Genomic DNA, 16859 nt, shown 5'->3' with positions numbered 1-16859 from the left:
TATATATATATATTTGTGGCTTGAAATTATTTGGGAAATTATTTTGTTTGGGAAAAAAATTGGCAATGATTGTTCAAGTGGTGATTGCGAACATACCGAACATTGATAATAGCAAACAAAACAATTAGAACGTCACCGGGCAAACTCAAGGCTTCAGTGTAGAAGAGTTGCCTGTGTGTCTACGCTTTCACTGGGCAGCTCTACAGCCTCCTAAATTAGGGCTCAGGAATTTGCTAAAAATCCAGAGATCCTTTCTTAATTCCCTGGGGGGTGAAAGGCGCTCACATAGGGAGTGTCACCCTAGAATGTTTTTCCTGAACCTACACAATTTCCATATTTATCTAATTTACTCTCCTCATAGGGTTTTAATTCACGCTCTCTCTCCCTTTCTCTTTCTTTGCCCCCAAACCTCTCCGAAGGCCAGCATCTCCAGGTTGGCAAGACATTCAGTACACTTTTATAATGCAGACATGTTGAAATATAACACTGAGGTCACAAAATTTTTTAACAGTTCTTATAAGCTTACGCCCTAATTTATGCCACTATCTTATTTTATTTAATCTGTGCCTCCACTAGCCCCTCAGTTGGTTTTAAATTACTTTGAAAAAGACTGACTCTACTTTGGGTTCATTAGGCCACTTTGGAGCCGCTGGCAGGTTGTGAAGCCTTCGTGTGACCTGGAGCTGAGTCTGTCAGCAGCCGGCTCACCTGACAGATGACATCTGGCCCCGTGCTTTCTTTACCTTCTTATACCAGAAAGCATTTTCAAAAGCTATATTTATCAAGTTGTCACAATAGTTTGGCTTATATATCTATTCAGAAAAAATTCGCCTCCTTAGTGCCAGTGCATTTAAGCCATGTGCTATATCACATGCAAAACGGGCCATGGGAAACAAATATGCATCCTGTGGGACTGAGGGACCTTTCATCCGAATTCTTAAAAGACAGAAATAGTTTCTATGTGTGCTTAAGGCCCAGAGCACCAGGGAACCTCCATCTCCTTTCCTCTTGTGCTTTATTTTGTTTTCTGTGTGCAGTGTATGGGTGCACGATGCCTCTGTGTTGTGTGTGTGTGTGTGTGTGTGTGTGTGTGTGTGCGTGTGCATGTCTGTGGGTGCACATGCCTTTTGCTCTGAGGTCAAAGTCTACATCAGCTTCTTCTGCTGTTGCCCCCCACCTCATATTTTTGAGACTGGGTCTCTCACTCTGGTGTTCACCACTGGTTAGACTGGCTGACCAGCAGCAAGCCCTGGGACCTACTGGTCTCTGTGACCCCAGCACTGGGGTTATAGGCTCACACTGCTACCTTTGTCTTAAAACAATTTTTGAGAATGTCATACATGATTACTATATTTATATTATTTTTATACCTCTGTTTCCTGACTCCAACCCTCCATGTCCCCCTCATTCCCTCACAAACTCATGTCCTCTTATACAATTATTATTGTTACATATACATACATACATACATACATACATACACACACACACAGAGGAGGAGAAAGATATGTATGCAACCTACTGAGTCCATTTAGTGTTGCTTGTATGTATGTGTGTTTAGGGCTAACCTTTTAAGACTGGATAACCTATCAGGGTCTTGTACTGAAGAAAACTTATACTCCCTCCAACTTTTGTGTGGATGCCGGCCATCTGAAGACAGGCCTCATACTTATACAGCAAGCACTTTACCCACTGAGCCATCTCTCCAGCCCTGTTGTTTATTAAAGCTACTTTTCTGCTATTGATTGTATGTATGAAGGATGCATTATCTGTTGAACATGAGTGTTGTTGTTCTTAATGGAGGAGGTTTAACCACAAATGGGGGGGAAAAACACCTTAGTTTAGCTATGAAGAATATCAAAGACACCTTTCACTAATTAAGACCAGCTTTCCATAGGCAGGTGTTACCAAATTATATGTTACTTATCATAGAGAATTTGATAAGCCAGTTTCTTGTTATTTGAAGTAGGCAGTTTCTGGAAGTACACAGTGAGGTGGAGAGAGGTAAGCCCAAGATCACCACTCAGATCAACTGTACCTTCATTTAATGCTTGTTAAAAGCAATTCATATCTACTAATATTAGTAAAGTACTGACTAGAAAATCATACTAGAATACGTCCAATTCTTCGGAGCCATAGATGCCAAGCACTTTACCCGGAGACTTAGAGGGCTCACCTTTTATTTATTGCTAGAGTCCCAGATAGGCTAATGCTCTGAGATTCTGGGCACCCGCCAGTTTAGCTTGCAGGTTTTATAGAGCATTACACAGAACCTTTTAGCAACTTTCTCATTGGTGGATTCTAACCATAGCTTCCCATAATTTACAACTCAGTTACCTATATGTCCTAAGCTAGTCACAAGACTATTTCAGGAAATTCTTTTCATGATTATATGGCTTAAAGTTGACTTCTAAGGTAGATTTACTGGCAGCTAGTTAAATTTTTATTTATAAAGGAATTTAGTAGTAAACAGACACTTGCAAAACAGGGGTTTTGCATCAGAGAGCTGTGGTCTTTCTGGTTTCCTGACTCTCCTGGTTGGTACTGGTGCATGGTGCTCTCAGGTGTTCTCTAGCAACTGGCTCCTTGGGAGAGGGAGGGACAGTACTTGCTCCAGGCCCTTGAGGACTGAGCTGCTCACCGGTGAAGGAGAAGGCAGTGCCCACGCCTGAATGAGCCCCTGCTGAGGCTGACACTGTCTTACCATTGTCATCTCATCCAAGGCTGCTAAATTATGGTGGTTGAAGTAAAATAACACCCGGATTTCAAGAACTGGAAAAGTCTAGAGGGTTTGTTATGTGTTAGAGACAAAGTTGCCTGGAGTCTACACTAATCTCATTACAAGGGAATTAAAACTGACTAATTCATACATAATAGCTTGTGATTGAGATAGTTTCATTTTTGAGAGGACTTAAGTGCAAATTGACAGGCTACGAATGAAGCACTGAGATAAACAGATATGGAACTTTCTAATCAAATTTGGGTTGCAGCATATGCTAATGTCTGTACATATTCTTTCTACTTGAGCCAGGCTTTGAGTTCACAACTGGCTCGGTAGGTACTTAACTCGCCACATTCTTGTATTTTAGTTTGCGTTGAGAGAATGCGCTGACTTAGAAATCCTGCTCTGTTCATACGCTATAACTTTTTCTGAAACGATTTAGATTAAAATTTCTGCTGGTTTTAATCTCCATAAGTAAATTTTAATTCACTTAAATATGAAGGAGTCCTCCCAGTTGTTTTATATTAACAAATTTTTTAAAAAAGGAAAGAGAAAAAAATCCTCATTTAATTCTCAGAGGAGGCTCTGTGCCTAGATAAATGCCTTGTGTGAAGAAATTCACACTCAACAGGAGTTAGATCTTGTGGTGGGTAGTCAACTTTACTACTTATATAAAATTTATATTCAAACCCAAGAAATTTGATTTTTTAAGTGAGCGTCTCTGCACCGCAGTTCTACGTTGCATGTTAACTGATGAATGTGTTTCTATTGGAGATGGTCCAGTGTATGTCTAGTTTGTTTTACAGGAAGTAGAGTTACCAGAATGGAGAATCAGCTGATAAACTGATACAGTAAGTTACAGCTAAGCCTCAGGCCAACTCCCTTCCTCGCTTCCCAGACATTTAGTGTAGTGTTAGAACATTACACACCCAGGCACATCTTGCTCCTTTTGTTGTTGTTTCAAATAATTTGGAATTAGTCAAACCCAGGTTCCAAATCCCTGGTGTTCTATTTCCTATGAATGTAGCTTTAAGCCTGCTCAACTTTCTTGACCTCATCTGTTCATCTGTTAAGTGAGAATAATAAAACTGCAGCTGTTTGAAAATTAAAAATAATATGCAAACACTGGGGCTGAGTATTTCTATTATAATTTTCCATCCACGATTTGACAATGTCTTTCAATAATGAGCACATTACGAGGGCTAGAGATACAGCTCAACTGAGATGTACAAGACCCTAAGCCCAATCCCCAGTAACACAAATAATAATAGTAATAATAATAACCACTTTGCCAAACTTAAGCACTGCCACTTTAATGCCATATTTCTGTCAAGTTAAATAAGCACTCAACTAAAATGTAATATGATATTGTAAAAGAAAAATAATTTGTAAAACATATTAGATGTTAGATGATTGCAGGATATTCTTTGGAAAATATAACAAGCATTTTTTCTTTGTTTCTCTTTGTCCTAATTAAAAGTATTTAAATCTCTTTTGTATTGTATGCTATATCTCCTATATACAAGAATTCCAGTAAATTATACTTTAAAGTCTTCCGAAGAAACTTTATTGAGGCAGGTATTTTCCTACTTGCCTTCTTTGTTTCATTCTGTGAGTGATGGCTCTGTTGTAATAATTGCTGGTGTTTGAACAGAGCTTTGAGACATTATCAATTAAAGATCAGCTTTTTGCATTGACTCCTAAAGCCATCTGACAGGTGAGTGAATTAAGACCCCAAGAGGGCAAGGGGTTCACACAAGTAGAAGAAGAAAATCTAAGACCCTGCCTCAACAAAACAAAAACCAAACAACAAAAACAAGGAAAAAGAAAGGGTGTGTGGGGGGATGCAGGAATGAGAGAAAGAGAAGGGAGCAAGGGAGGGAGGGAGGGAGGGAAGAAAAAAGTACCCTTCATATTCAACAAATCCCAATGGTAGCATGTCACCTAAGGTCACAGAGTTGCAGAATTCATTACCTTGCAAAGTAACCATCATGTGGAGCCTAACTTGCATTTTAGATGTGGAAACTTTCAGTTTCAGCAATAGTATCAAGAACAGATCCTTCTTTTGAAGGAGGGAGGAGAATCAGCATGGCTTGGCCCAGGAGACTAATGTGTCGTCTTGGGATGCCTGTTTACTGCTTTAGAACAAGGCCTAGAACTGTTAGTCACATAGACCAGCACACTCATGCCAACATGGCCAGCACTCACTACCTCTTAGCAGTCATGAGAATCCAGAGTCATACTTAGCAGCTTGGCCAACTTGGCATCAGATGATGGATGTGCCTCATATGAGCTGAACTTTCAGTGGTATCAGCTTGGGTCATCTACTAAGGTGGCAGCGGCCTGTCTAATGGTGAACATCAAGATCATTGGCTTCAAGTTCATTGCTAGCTGAGCACTGACCACCCCCTGCCCCATATTCATCTACTGACTCTCCCTTTTTGTAGTATTCTAATGCCTTCCTTTTCTAATTATAATTTTATTACATATTAAGGTAATTAATTTAGCTGAAGTCAAGTCTTTAGGCTTAAAGCAGCCTTTGTGTAATTGTGTTTTCAGATGACATTTTGTTTTTGTTAGCATTCTTACGACAACACAATCATAGTCATACATCATTTTTATGCTAAATTTCATTATTAATTTTTTAAAGCAAAAGCCAAGTCATATTCATTATTCTGTATTTCTCAAAGTAAGCTCATTCCCCAGTGCATAACACGAGCTCTGCAAATGTTTGCCGAGTTGGAGGTGTTGGCAAATTGTAATTGTGAATGTGGATTCTGAAGCCAGGTGGTCCAACTGCCAAATCAGCTCTACCACTTAGCCCCTGTGGGATTCTGACAAGCCTCTTTAAGGAACTCTGTATCAAGCTTTTAAAAAAAAAAGTCCCATCTGTACAGCAATAATGCTAGCCCATTGCTCTGCAAATTGAGAAAATTGAATAAATACTTGTAACAAACTTCAAATTACATCTGAAATTCCATAACTGTTGACTACATGTATAACAGTTCTCTCAAAATTCAAAGCAATTCTTCTCAAAATTGACTTGTTTTCTGAAAAGCTTGAGTTAGCTTGAGGAGCGAGCGCTGTGGCTCATGGGTTGTCATTATTGAACGTGTTAGCAAAAAAATCAATTATTGTTGCTCCTAAGAATTTAGTAAAATGGAAACTCCCATGGATTGCTGGTAGAAGCATGTAATAGCACAACCTTTATGGAATGTAATTTGGCAGTAATTTTCCAGTGCCTTACTAAAGTTTATTCCCTCAAGTGCAGAAATTCTCATTCTAGAAACTTATCTATTTTAAAGACAGAGTCAGAAACTTGGATAAAACATACACATGGAGATAGTTTGCCATACTATTATTTATCAAATTCTATGAAATTACTTAAATGACAAATAAAGGTGGGGAGGGGATATACCAATTTTGTTGTAGCATTTGATGAAATGTTATACAGCTATAACTATAGTGCCTTTAAGATATTTTTAATACTATGAAAAATGGTTCAGAATAATGTGAGTGGTGATGCAGTGACTGTAAGACTCAGAGTTTGGATTATTGGTAAACCCTGTCTCCTGGACAGGACAAGAACATTGTACTCATGAACTCAAGAAGCTGTGGGGATCTGCACAAGACTGCCCAAGGTTACCTGCACAATAAAAAAAGAAAGAAAGAAAAAGACTTTCACAAGGTCAAGCCAGTCAATATTTCAGCATGGATGAATGGGGGATCACCAAGCCCACCCCTAGCTGAGGAGATTTTGGCAACTGGCAGCTGCTGTGGGAGGGGGAGTTGGTTTTCTTCAGGGTTACTAAAGTCCCAGCGCATGGCCCTACTGCGACATGAATGCAAGCAGCACGAGGGGAGCATTCACTGGACTCAGTTATAGAAAAAAATGAGATTTTGATAGAGATTGCATTGAATTTGTAGATTGCTTTTGGTAGGATGACCAGTATATTCGATCATGGAATCCGGAGTGATTCACAAAGCCACCCTCCCTGAAGGCCAAAACCCTGTTTTTCACTGAAAAAAATAATCTCTTTAGTTATATGTGAGGAATAATTAAGAGCATAGGGTTCACTTAATATAAATATTTCATAAAACATTGCCCGAATGTTTATTTGATTTACTAAATACTAGGTACTTATTTCTTAAAATTATAAATCAAGACAAATGTTTAGTTTCAACTTTTATAGAGAAATCAGTTTATACATACAGCTTTATTAGATCTGTTCAGGTTAGTGTTAACAGCAATAACTTGAAGAATCTATTTAATAGAAAACAAAGATTTTTCTTAGTATTAAGAGGAAATTTTTAAATAAGGAAATAGTACAAAACCCAGCCTTTCATGGACAGTAATGAGATTTCTTGTTTTCTTTTTTATAATCTAGGAGCTGTGAAGGAAGAAATATTCGTTACAGAACATGCAGTAATGTGGTAAGTGTGAGCTGCCTTGCTTTTGATTATGTATTTTTTAGGCCTTGGGATAGCTTAAAAAGTTCATGGACCTCAAGTAGGAAGCCAACCCATTGATAGTTCACAAAGAGTTATTTATCTCATACTATACTGATTACATAATCACTTTTAATGTTCCTCAATATAAACTTTTAATCATTCAAACAGTTTAAAACTAAAACTAAATTTCAAAGCAAACCGCAATTCCTCCCTGTTCTGTCTCTTCACATATAGCTCTCATGAGAATTGAGGCCGAGGAATGATGAAAGAAAACACTTGGACAATCATGAAATAAATATTAGTTAATCAGATTCAGGTTTGCTGAATGCCTTCATTTGTTTAACAAATATTTAATGTCAGCTACATGCAAAGCCCTACATGATGCACTATGTACAGGGTGAATAAGGTCCCTACATGATGCACTGTGTACAGGGTGAATAAGGTCCCTACATAATGCACTGTGCTAGTACAGGGTGAATAAGGTTGTGAATAAGGTCCCTACATGATGCACTGTGTACAGGGTGAATAAGGTCCCTACATGATGCACTGTGTACAGGGTGAATAAGGTCCCTACATGATGCACTGTGTACAGGGTGAATAAGGTCCCTACATGATGCACTGTGTACAGGGTGAATAAGGTCCCTACATGATGCACTGTGTACAGGGTGAATAAGGTCCCTACATGATGCACTGTGTACAGGGTGAATAAGGTCCCTACATGATGCACTGTGTACAGGGTGAATAAGGTCCCTACATGATGCACTGTGTACAGGGTGAATAAGGTCCCTACATGATGCACTGTGTACAGGGTGAATAAGGTCCCTACATGATGCACTGTGTACAGGGTGAATAAGGTCCCTACATGATGCACTGTGTACAGGGTGAATAAGGTCCCTACATGATGCACTGTGTACAGGGTGAATAAGGTCCCTACATGATGCACTGTGTACAGGGTGAATAAGGTCCCTACATGATGCACTGTGTACAGGGTGAATAAGGTCCCTACATGATGCACTGTGTACAGGGTGAATAAGGTCCCTACATGATGCACTGTGTACAGGGTGAATAAGGTCCCTACATGATGCACTTAGTACAGGGTAAGTAAGGTCCCTACATGATGCACTGTGCTAGTACAGGGTAAGTAAGGCCCCTATATGATGCACTGTGCTAGTACAGGGTGAATAAGGTCCCTACATGATGCACTGTGCTAGTACAGGGTAAGCAAGGTCCCTACATGATGCACTGTGCTAGTACAGGGTAAGTAAGCCCCCTATATGATGCACTGTGCTAGTACAGGGTGAATAAGGTTCCTACATGATGCACTGTGTACAGGGTGAATAAGGTCCCTACATGATGCACTGTGTACAGGGTGAATAAGGTCCCTACATGATGCACTGTGTACAGGGTGAATAAGGTCCCTACATGATGCACTGTGTACAGGGTGAATAAGGTCCCTACATGATGCACTGTGTACAGGGTGAATAAGGTCCCTACATGATGCACTGTGTACAGGGTGAATAAGGTCCCTATATGATGCACTGTGCGTGTACAGGGTGAATAAGGTTCCTACATGATGCACTGTGTACAGGGTGAATAAGGTCCCTACATGATGCACTGTGCTAGTACAGGGTGAATAAGGTCCCTACATGATGCACTGTGTACAGGGTGAATAAGGTCCCTGCATGATGCACTGTGTACAGGGTGAATAAGGTCCCTATATGATGCACTGTGCTAGTACAGTGTGAATAAGGTCCCTACATGATGCACTGTGTACAGGGTGAATAAGGTTCCTACATGATGCACTGTGTACAGCGTGAATAAGGTCCCTACATGATGCATTGTGTACTGTCACTGCCCTCCACATCTGCAGTATAGAAAAGGGTGGAGAGAAAGAGATACATGACACACGACCACAGTCCAGGGCAAATGTGACAAATGATGTTAGTGAAACGGGAAGAAAGAACCCTAGAGGGTTCTTAGTCTCATTCATAAAAGAATTGAAGAGTGGAGACTTACTGAGACTTATGGAGACCTACATGGCTGTGGCTGGTCTGGAAGTTCTGTGGGGCTCTGAGCTATTCCCAGGCAGGAAATATTCACTACCTTATTAACACACCAGGTATTCCGCCCATCTATTTACCATAACTTAAGGTGACCCGCCTTCCTGGGAGTGGTTCTATCACCAGGTAATTGACCAGTCAGACTGGAAAAGTGGGTCCTCCAACAGATAGACTAGACATTTTTTAGTCTGGGCTAGTTCAGTTTATGGGGCTTACTGATACTCTAACATTAGGAATTATCGTTTTCAGGGATTTCAAGAGAGAAATCTAAAACATCTTAAAGGAAAAGGTGGAGTGAGCTAGGCCTTGAAGGGATATGACTGGCCCATACTGAGTATGAGGAGATACCAATTAGTCCAACTCAGGGGACATTATGGGCAGCTTTAAAGCAGGAATATTTAAGGGTGTGCTGAGAAATAATTTCAGTAGATTATGTCTACCAACATGCAAGAAAAGAATTGGAAGATATTTTAAGGTTATATCATGAAGAGTTTTGAATGTTAAGGCTCTGGTTTATAAACCCACATGGGAGGTTCTGAAGTGAGGGTATGGTGCAGTTTTGCCTTCAGAAGGTAAACTGTACTGATGCCAGAGTGGCACTGGATCAGGGAATTGATGAGTAGCCAGAATTTATTGGGATAAAGGAAGCAAAGAGGAAAGCGCACACTGTGAGCTTTACACTGCCTAATCCCTTTGTCCGAGAAGCTCTTTCCTCAATGTTTGCTGGACTGGCATTTTCTGGTTTCCAGACTCAGCTGAATTGCCCCTTCCCCACAGTGGCTTCCTACACTACTTCCCAGTGTGGCTGGCCTCCCACACAGCCCATCCCTCACAGTAGCCACTCAGCTTTCCTTGAAGACCTTTTCTCCAAATCTCATTTTACTGGATTACTTTTATTGTTTGTCTTCACACTCCATAAAGGCAAGAACCACATCACTGTGCCCACCTGCTATCCCTAGGCCTAGAGCTGTTCACTAACATGTAAAGCTCACAGTGGATGGTAGCTGGACACAAAATATTTATGCAGGATGCTAGATGAGTGGGGAATGAGTGCCAGTACCACAAATAAAACACTTGTAGAAGTTGTTGGAGAGAAAAGCAATAAATCAGATTTAGGAGCACTAGTGAGATTGACTTGCATGGGAAGAAGCCAAAGCTTAAGCCATAGAAACACAACATAAAAAGAATAAAGTTTAGATTTGGAAGCAACTTCTTAGGTAAAGAGTATAAAATGATGAGTGAGGGAATTTTGGATTTTCATGGGATGTCAGCATCCAGATAAAAAGAGAGGATGGAGCCACTGTAAGAAAGGTAGATGATTGGAGAGGATTTTTGAAAACTCTTCTGGAGGATTAATATTGTCAAGAGGTTGAAGACTCAGAAGGAGAAAGAGAGGGGCGGGGAGGGGAGGGGAGGGGAGGGAAGGAAGAGGAGGGGGAGACCAACAGGAGCATAATTTCTAGTGTATTGGGAATAAAAGAAAAATTGGGCAGAATAAAGAAATGTGTTAATGGAGAGCTGGAGTGAACAGGCATAGGCTTATCTGGGTCTGTTTTCTGCTGCTATAACAGAATACCACAGCCTGGGTAATTTATAAACATTAGACATTTATTTGGATCCTGTTTCTGAAGGCTGAGTTCAGGAGCATGGTGCCAGCATCTGGTAAGGGTTGTATTACATTTTAACATAGAAAGAGAAGGTTAGGAACAGTTAGCAGGGACACTGAGTGGGGACTAGCAATCAGTGGGGGATTAGTGGGCAGCAAATGGGACTGCTCTTATAGACAACAGGGTGGGCAGAAATACTGAGATACACTGAAGCACGAGTTGAGAAAATGGGTATAGAAGTGAGGCGATAAACAGCTGACAGCCGCCAGCCAGTGGGAAGGGCTCTGTGGATTTTTAGACGCCTAAAGGAGAGGGTGCCAGGAACTAGAAGGTGCTACCATGCGGCGGGAGCCGAGTTGTTCGTAGTTGACTACGGTCTAGCTTATTTCCCACTTAGGATAATAAATGTCAGATAATACAACTGGTATCGGCGTCCTCTCCACCTTCCTCCTCATACACAAATATCACTCGATTTTTGATTAGTTTAGAAAAACAGTTTTTAAATGTTTAAATGATTTTGACAGAGTCTGGTTTAGAAATCGTTTGAAAGGATTTTGATGGAAGTGTGCTTGGAAATTGGTTTCCTCCAGCCTCCTTGGTAATAATATCGTAGACACCCGTTGTTTGAAAGAAACGTGCTGCGTACAGACTCTCCTTAACTTCCGGTCCTTTCCCTTCGAGTTTGCGGGCCAGTAGAAAGGGTCTGAACCGGGCTCGTAGAAAGGGTCTGAACCGGGCCAGTAGATGAGGGCTCAGCATCTTGGGCTGTGTGTGCTTGTCCTGTCCTTCAAGCTCCTCAGATGCTCCCTGTAACGGCCTTGCTATCATGTTAAGTACTTTCATGGACAGATACAGGCTGACTCTAATGTAATATTACTTGCAACTATAGACTTACATAAGCCAAATTTTTACAGCTTGTAGAGTCAACCTGAGACACTGAATTTTTTTATGAGAACCTAGAGCCTTCAAATAATTGGAAGATTTTTCCCCTATATTTTGGCCATGACCGAAGCAACAGTGCCAAAAATATTGTTCTCTTAAGAAAGGCTCTTTTTCATAATCAAACTCCAATATTTTGACCTGAGACCTTTAGGACAATTCATTTGCATGTTCCCTGAGACACTTGATTTGGCAACTTTAGAGTTCTTCAGCTCAGCCCCCAAGGATATACCTGTTCCCTGGACAGCTTCCTGGGACACTTCTGAACCCCTTGCCTCCAAAAGTTCAACCCTTTCCTAATTTTTATAGGGCTACTAAATACAATATTACACTAGGATCTAGTTACCTAAGACAAGCCAGAGAGAAAATCTTTTCTAATTTTCCTGAATTTCTGAAAAATCAGTTCAAGACTTTTTAAGAATTGGTTGCCAGGGACTAGAGAGAGGGCTTAGAGGTTAAGAGTACTTACTGTTCCTGCAAAGGACTGTGGTTTGGTTCATCGCATCCATGTGGGGTTGCTTACAACCACCTATAACTCCAGCTCGAGGAATTCTGACACATTCTTCTCACCTCCCTGGGAACCTGTACATACATGCACACACACATACCTATAAATGAAAGTAAATCCTTCTTAAAAAGAATTGTTTTCTAATCACTCTACTGGTAGAGCGTATGAGTGCAAGAGCATCAAAAACAGTTCCCATAGTGTTTTCACAGTTCTCTTACTTTATTTCTAGCTGGCCCCAAAAGAGTGTTTACATTCCTGAAGACACAGTTCATTAATAGTGCCCATTTCATAGTTCACTGCTCTTTTCTAAGAAGGCAACAAGGTCTCCACTGGAAAGAAGGACTCAGAACACTTAGGAGAAGCAACAGTTGTAATTAGCAAACCATTCAAGCAGGTTATTCCTTCTCAGAGATGCCAGCCAGCACCAGTGTGAGCCAGGAGGCCTCAGGAAGGTCTCCAGCGGAGACTCCTTTACATGACCTGAACCACAAGCTTAATTTGACATTTTAAATGGACAGCCAAGCATTTGGAAAACTATTTTACTATTTATAAACTTTCTTCATCGCCTTTCTTTATCTACAAGATGCTTATGGAAGCTTCGGTGTTCTTCAATTCATTTTTAAGGCTCTATTGTTCCACTGCAATATTTTACTGTTCTTAAAAATATTTATTGAGGGGCTGGAGAGATGGCTTAGCAGATAGGAACACTGACTGTTCTTGCAGAAGACCTGGGTTTGTGTCCCAGCACCCACATGGCAACTAACAACTGCCCATAACTTCAGTTCCAGGGGATCCAACAGACACTTCTCTCCTCTGTGGGCATTACACGACACAGGTGCACTTACCTACATGCAGGCAATAACACGCATACACATAAAATGGAAATGGCAACTGGAATGTTAAAAAATATTTATTGAGCAAGAGAATGATTAGCAATCTTGGATATATTGATAAACAAGAGCTTGTTCTCCTAAAGATTTTACTTTAATGAAGGACATTATAAACATGCAAAAAATATTTAAAAGAAATATAAACATATCTACAGTATAAGCTCATTGGTTAAGCATTTGCCTTGTGTGTATGAGGCTGTGGATTTATTCACTCCCCAGAATTGGAGGAGGCAGGGAGGGAAGGAGAAAGGGAAGAAAATACATCTAGTGGTAATCAGTGCCATATAGAGAATCAAAGAGTTGGTGGATGCTTCCAACATGGGTGATCAGGAAAATCCACTAGAGCAATGACTTCTGAGGGACAGGAAGAAACAAGCTGTGTGGCTCTCCATTGAAGAGGCAGTGAAAAGGCTCTGAGGTACAAAAGATTGCAGTCCTTTCAAAGACCGAAAAAAGCCACTGTGTCTAGAGTCTATGGCACGAGGACAAGAATATTAGAAGCCAAGAGAAACCGAAGCCAAAGCTGGCAGAAGCTACAACATATAAGATGCGACAAGGTGCTTGGATTTTCATATAACACAAAACTATTGGAAAATTTAAGCTAGGGGAACAGAAGGGAGCTTGTGGGTGTAAGAAGATAGGCTTAGCTTTGACTCACTCTGGAGAATGATGGGAAAGTGGGAAAGGGACAGAAATGCCAACAGTGAGACTTTGCAATAGTTCAATTGAGTGCTAATGGTTGTTTGAGCCAGAAGTGGCACTGGTGGGAAGATATTTTAGAGATAGGCTGTCATTCTCTAAGCCATTCTCCTCATCCCTCACTTGGTACAATTCACTTCTGTGCTCTCCAGCATTGTTGCTATGGAATGTCTAATGCACAGCATTTTGTCAAGAGACAAAGGTTCTAGTTATTATGTCCAGAGAGAACAGAATGACTCTGGCAGGTTTATAACTTTCTTGGGTCCTCAGCTTTTATGCCCAAACAATGAGAGGGGTTGAACCACATAACCTCCTAGATCTCTTTCACCTCAAATTTAGAATTCTTATAAAGCATAACTGAGCTGTAATGGATCTGGATGTAAATACCAACCCATAAAGACATCAGTGTTTGCACAGAGATCAGTAATAACATAGTGAAAGGATTTATAGTCAGTAGGAGGGTAAGAGTGAAGAGAGCCAACGTGGTCAGTGGGTGTGGAGTTTTCAACTTCCTGTACCTTGACCCTCTGTTTAACTAGGCATTCTCGTCTCTTGAGGCTGTGAAAGTTTGCTTGTTCATGTGGTTATTAATGGTTTCTATAAGAGAAATTCCCATTTGGCTCAAATACCCACTTTTTTGTCTTTTGATAGAATAAAGTCAAGACGACACTTCCTGCTTTATAACCAGGGTCAGATCGTGCCTTATTTAAGGAATCAAAACTCTGATACAGGTTTTCCTCAGTCTGAAACAAACTTTTGGAGCAACATTAATAACAGTGATATATCCATGCAGTCTGGATAGGTGTGTTAAATATCAGCTGTGAGGAGTCACTCCAAGTCTGCTCACTGCGCTGTTCCAGCCAGGAGCACTCTAAGGTGGGAAGTGGATTAGTTTTCTCATACTCTTGTTACTTGACAGGGCCATTGGTTGGTTTGCTTGCCCACCTACTCCTCTTCCTGTTAATTACCTACATAGCCACCGTCTCTTGAACACCCAACTCTTTTCTGCATTAGAGATGTTAGGAGCTGCTGTTATCAGTGTGTCATCACTGTACAGCGAGCGTCTAGAATTACATCTAACACCATGCTTCTAAAACAGAACCAAGAAGCAGGAAATTCACAGAACCAAGAAGCAGGATATTCTCAGAATATCTTAATGATGCAAAGAATACACAGCAAGACTTCACACCTTCTGAACACTATACAAGCCATTAGACCGTGCTGTACTCTTTTCTATAGCATCTTGGCATCTTACCTTTTAACATTGCCTTTGCTTTCATAACATGTAAGAACAGCGAGCGGCCAAAGTGAGACGGGAAATCATGGTGGCATTGTCCAATCTCATTCCAGTTTGAGAATTTGTTTGGTGTTGAACAATTTCTTGCATCCCATTAGTAAACAGAGTAAATATTAATGAAACAAAATATTTTCCTTTAAAGTTATATGTATTTCTTTTTCAAATGGATACTAAGTTATCAGGACACCATTTTTATAAATTATTTGGACCTACTACCTATTTACAAGTGAAACTGGTGTTCTTCCTTTTGCCCTATGGTATCCCCCCCCCAAAAAAAATAGTCACCAAGGCACCAATAGTGCTGTGAACAGAATTTGGGAATCTCTGATATAATCAATGAAGTAAAGGCCATCAAGGTGCATAATGAATGAATGATGTCATACATAAGTTAACATTCAGCAGAGCCTTGGAAGGTAAGAAAGAATTAGTTCGAAGCTACAATGAAAGAATGTTTGTGAGAAATGGGGATGGAATTCCCTTATACAACGCCTATTGGGGTCTACTATGTAATGGGCGCTTTTTCTAGACCCTGGCATAATCTCAGAGAAAGATGAAGTTCCAATTCTCAAGAAGCTTACAGTCTAGAGGCTATGTCAGATAGTAAACATGCGAGTGAATAAAGAGGTTAGCTTCGTGGGTTTATGAAGAAATGAAGCAGGGCGCCGTGATACAGAGTGAGACGTTTGCTGTACATGGGTGGTCAGGAAGTTCTCTCCATGGGGACACTGGAGTCTAGTTAATATGTGTGAAGGGCAAGGCATGAAGGGGCCCAGCTCATTTCAGGCCCTCATGTGTGGTTTTATGAGGTGCAGCCCAAGGCCTATTGTCGGGGAAAAGGTGAGCTATTTATCTGAGCTGAAGTCTGGACTCACCCCAATGTTATTTATAGGGACATTCCCAGCCGCTCACTCAGGGTGATGGGCTTTGTTAGGAAGGGCAAAGTGCTGACAGGAAACCAGCTGCTCGAACTACCCACTCTGTGCAATTCCCTTCTCCCCAGCCACAAGCCACCCAATCTCAGACAAAATATATGGAAGGCAGTAGAGGATTCCTTAACCTTGAGTCAAAGTCCCATAAAGAAATTCTGAGAGAAAGAATGTTGCTTTCTTCCTAATAAATGTTCAAAATCCCCACCAACCAAAGGGGCCTTCCAAGGGCACCCTCGGTGTTTTGGCTGCTGATTCATTCCCTCCAACATGGACCCATTCTTCACTCCTGTCCTGGCCAGCTGAGAACTCTGTTGTGCTTCTGTCTTCACTAAGATGGCACTCTTGTAAGTCATTGTAAGTCTACTAAGACATGTTCTCTCCAAGTTTTAGATTTGGGACCAAGGTCTCCTTCTCCTTAGATCTTTCATGCACTTTGCACTTCGCAATCTCTAAGAAACCTTGAGATGTATGGGTCAGGGGAGGAGGATAGTGATTTGAAGATATATTCTTCATTTCTCTGTTCTGTAGACACTAAAGACCAAGCAGCACTGAGAAGCTGAAAGAGCCTGACTCTTCTGAGTTGCAGCACTGCCACTATGAGTTGTATGCTTGGGAACACATTTGTTAACCTTCTCAAGACAATCCCCATTTTCCCAGCTGTCAAAATACGTTGCTCATAAATAATATAAACAACATCACGCATATCGTGTTGCTGGTAGTTTAAAAACGGAAACAAACAGAAGGGGACAGGCTAAC

At 40.8% G+C, this 16859-nt stretch overlaps 1 protein-coding gene across 9 annotated transcripts in view; it reads left to right on the top strand.

Moving 5' to 3' along the window:
* The window catches only part of Adamtsl1 (ADAMTS like 1), a 429521-nt gene that overhangs the window by 78383 nt on the left and 334279 nt on the right, over positions 1–16859 (top strand). For all 9 annotated transcript variants that reach the window (XM_008845544.2, XM_029569590.1, XM_029569591.1 and 6 more), the window contains exon 3: positions 7111–7156. In XM_008845544.2, coding sequence (XP_008843766.1) covers positions 7111–7156 — 46 coding nt within the window. The remainder of the gene's footprint in view (positions 1–7110; positions 7157–16859) is intronic.

Source organism: Nannospalax galili, unplaced genomic scaffold (assembly GCF_000622305.1).
Source record: "Nannospalax galili isolate Female #2095 unplaced genomic scaffold, S.galili_v1.0 scaffold1082, whole genome shotgun sequence".
Taxonomy (NCBI): domain Eukaryota; kingdom Metazoa; phylum Chordata; class Mammalia; order Rodentia; family Spalacidae; genus Nannospalax; species Nannospalax galili.
Note: the sequence above shows the minus strand (reverse complement) of the source record. Positions and strands in the feature narration are given on the sequence as shown.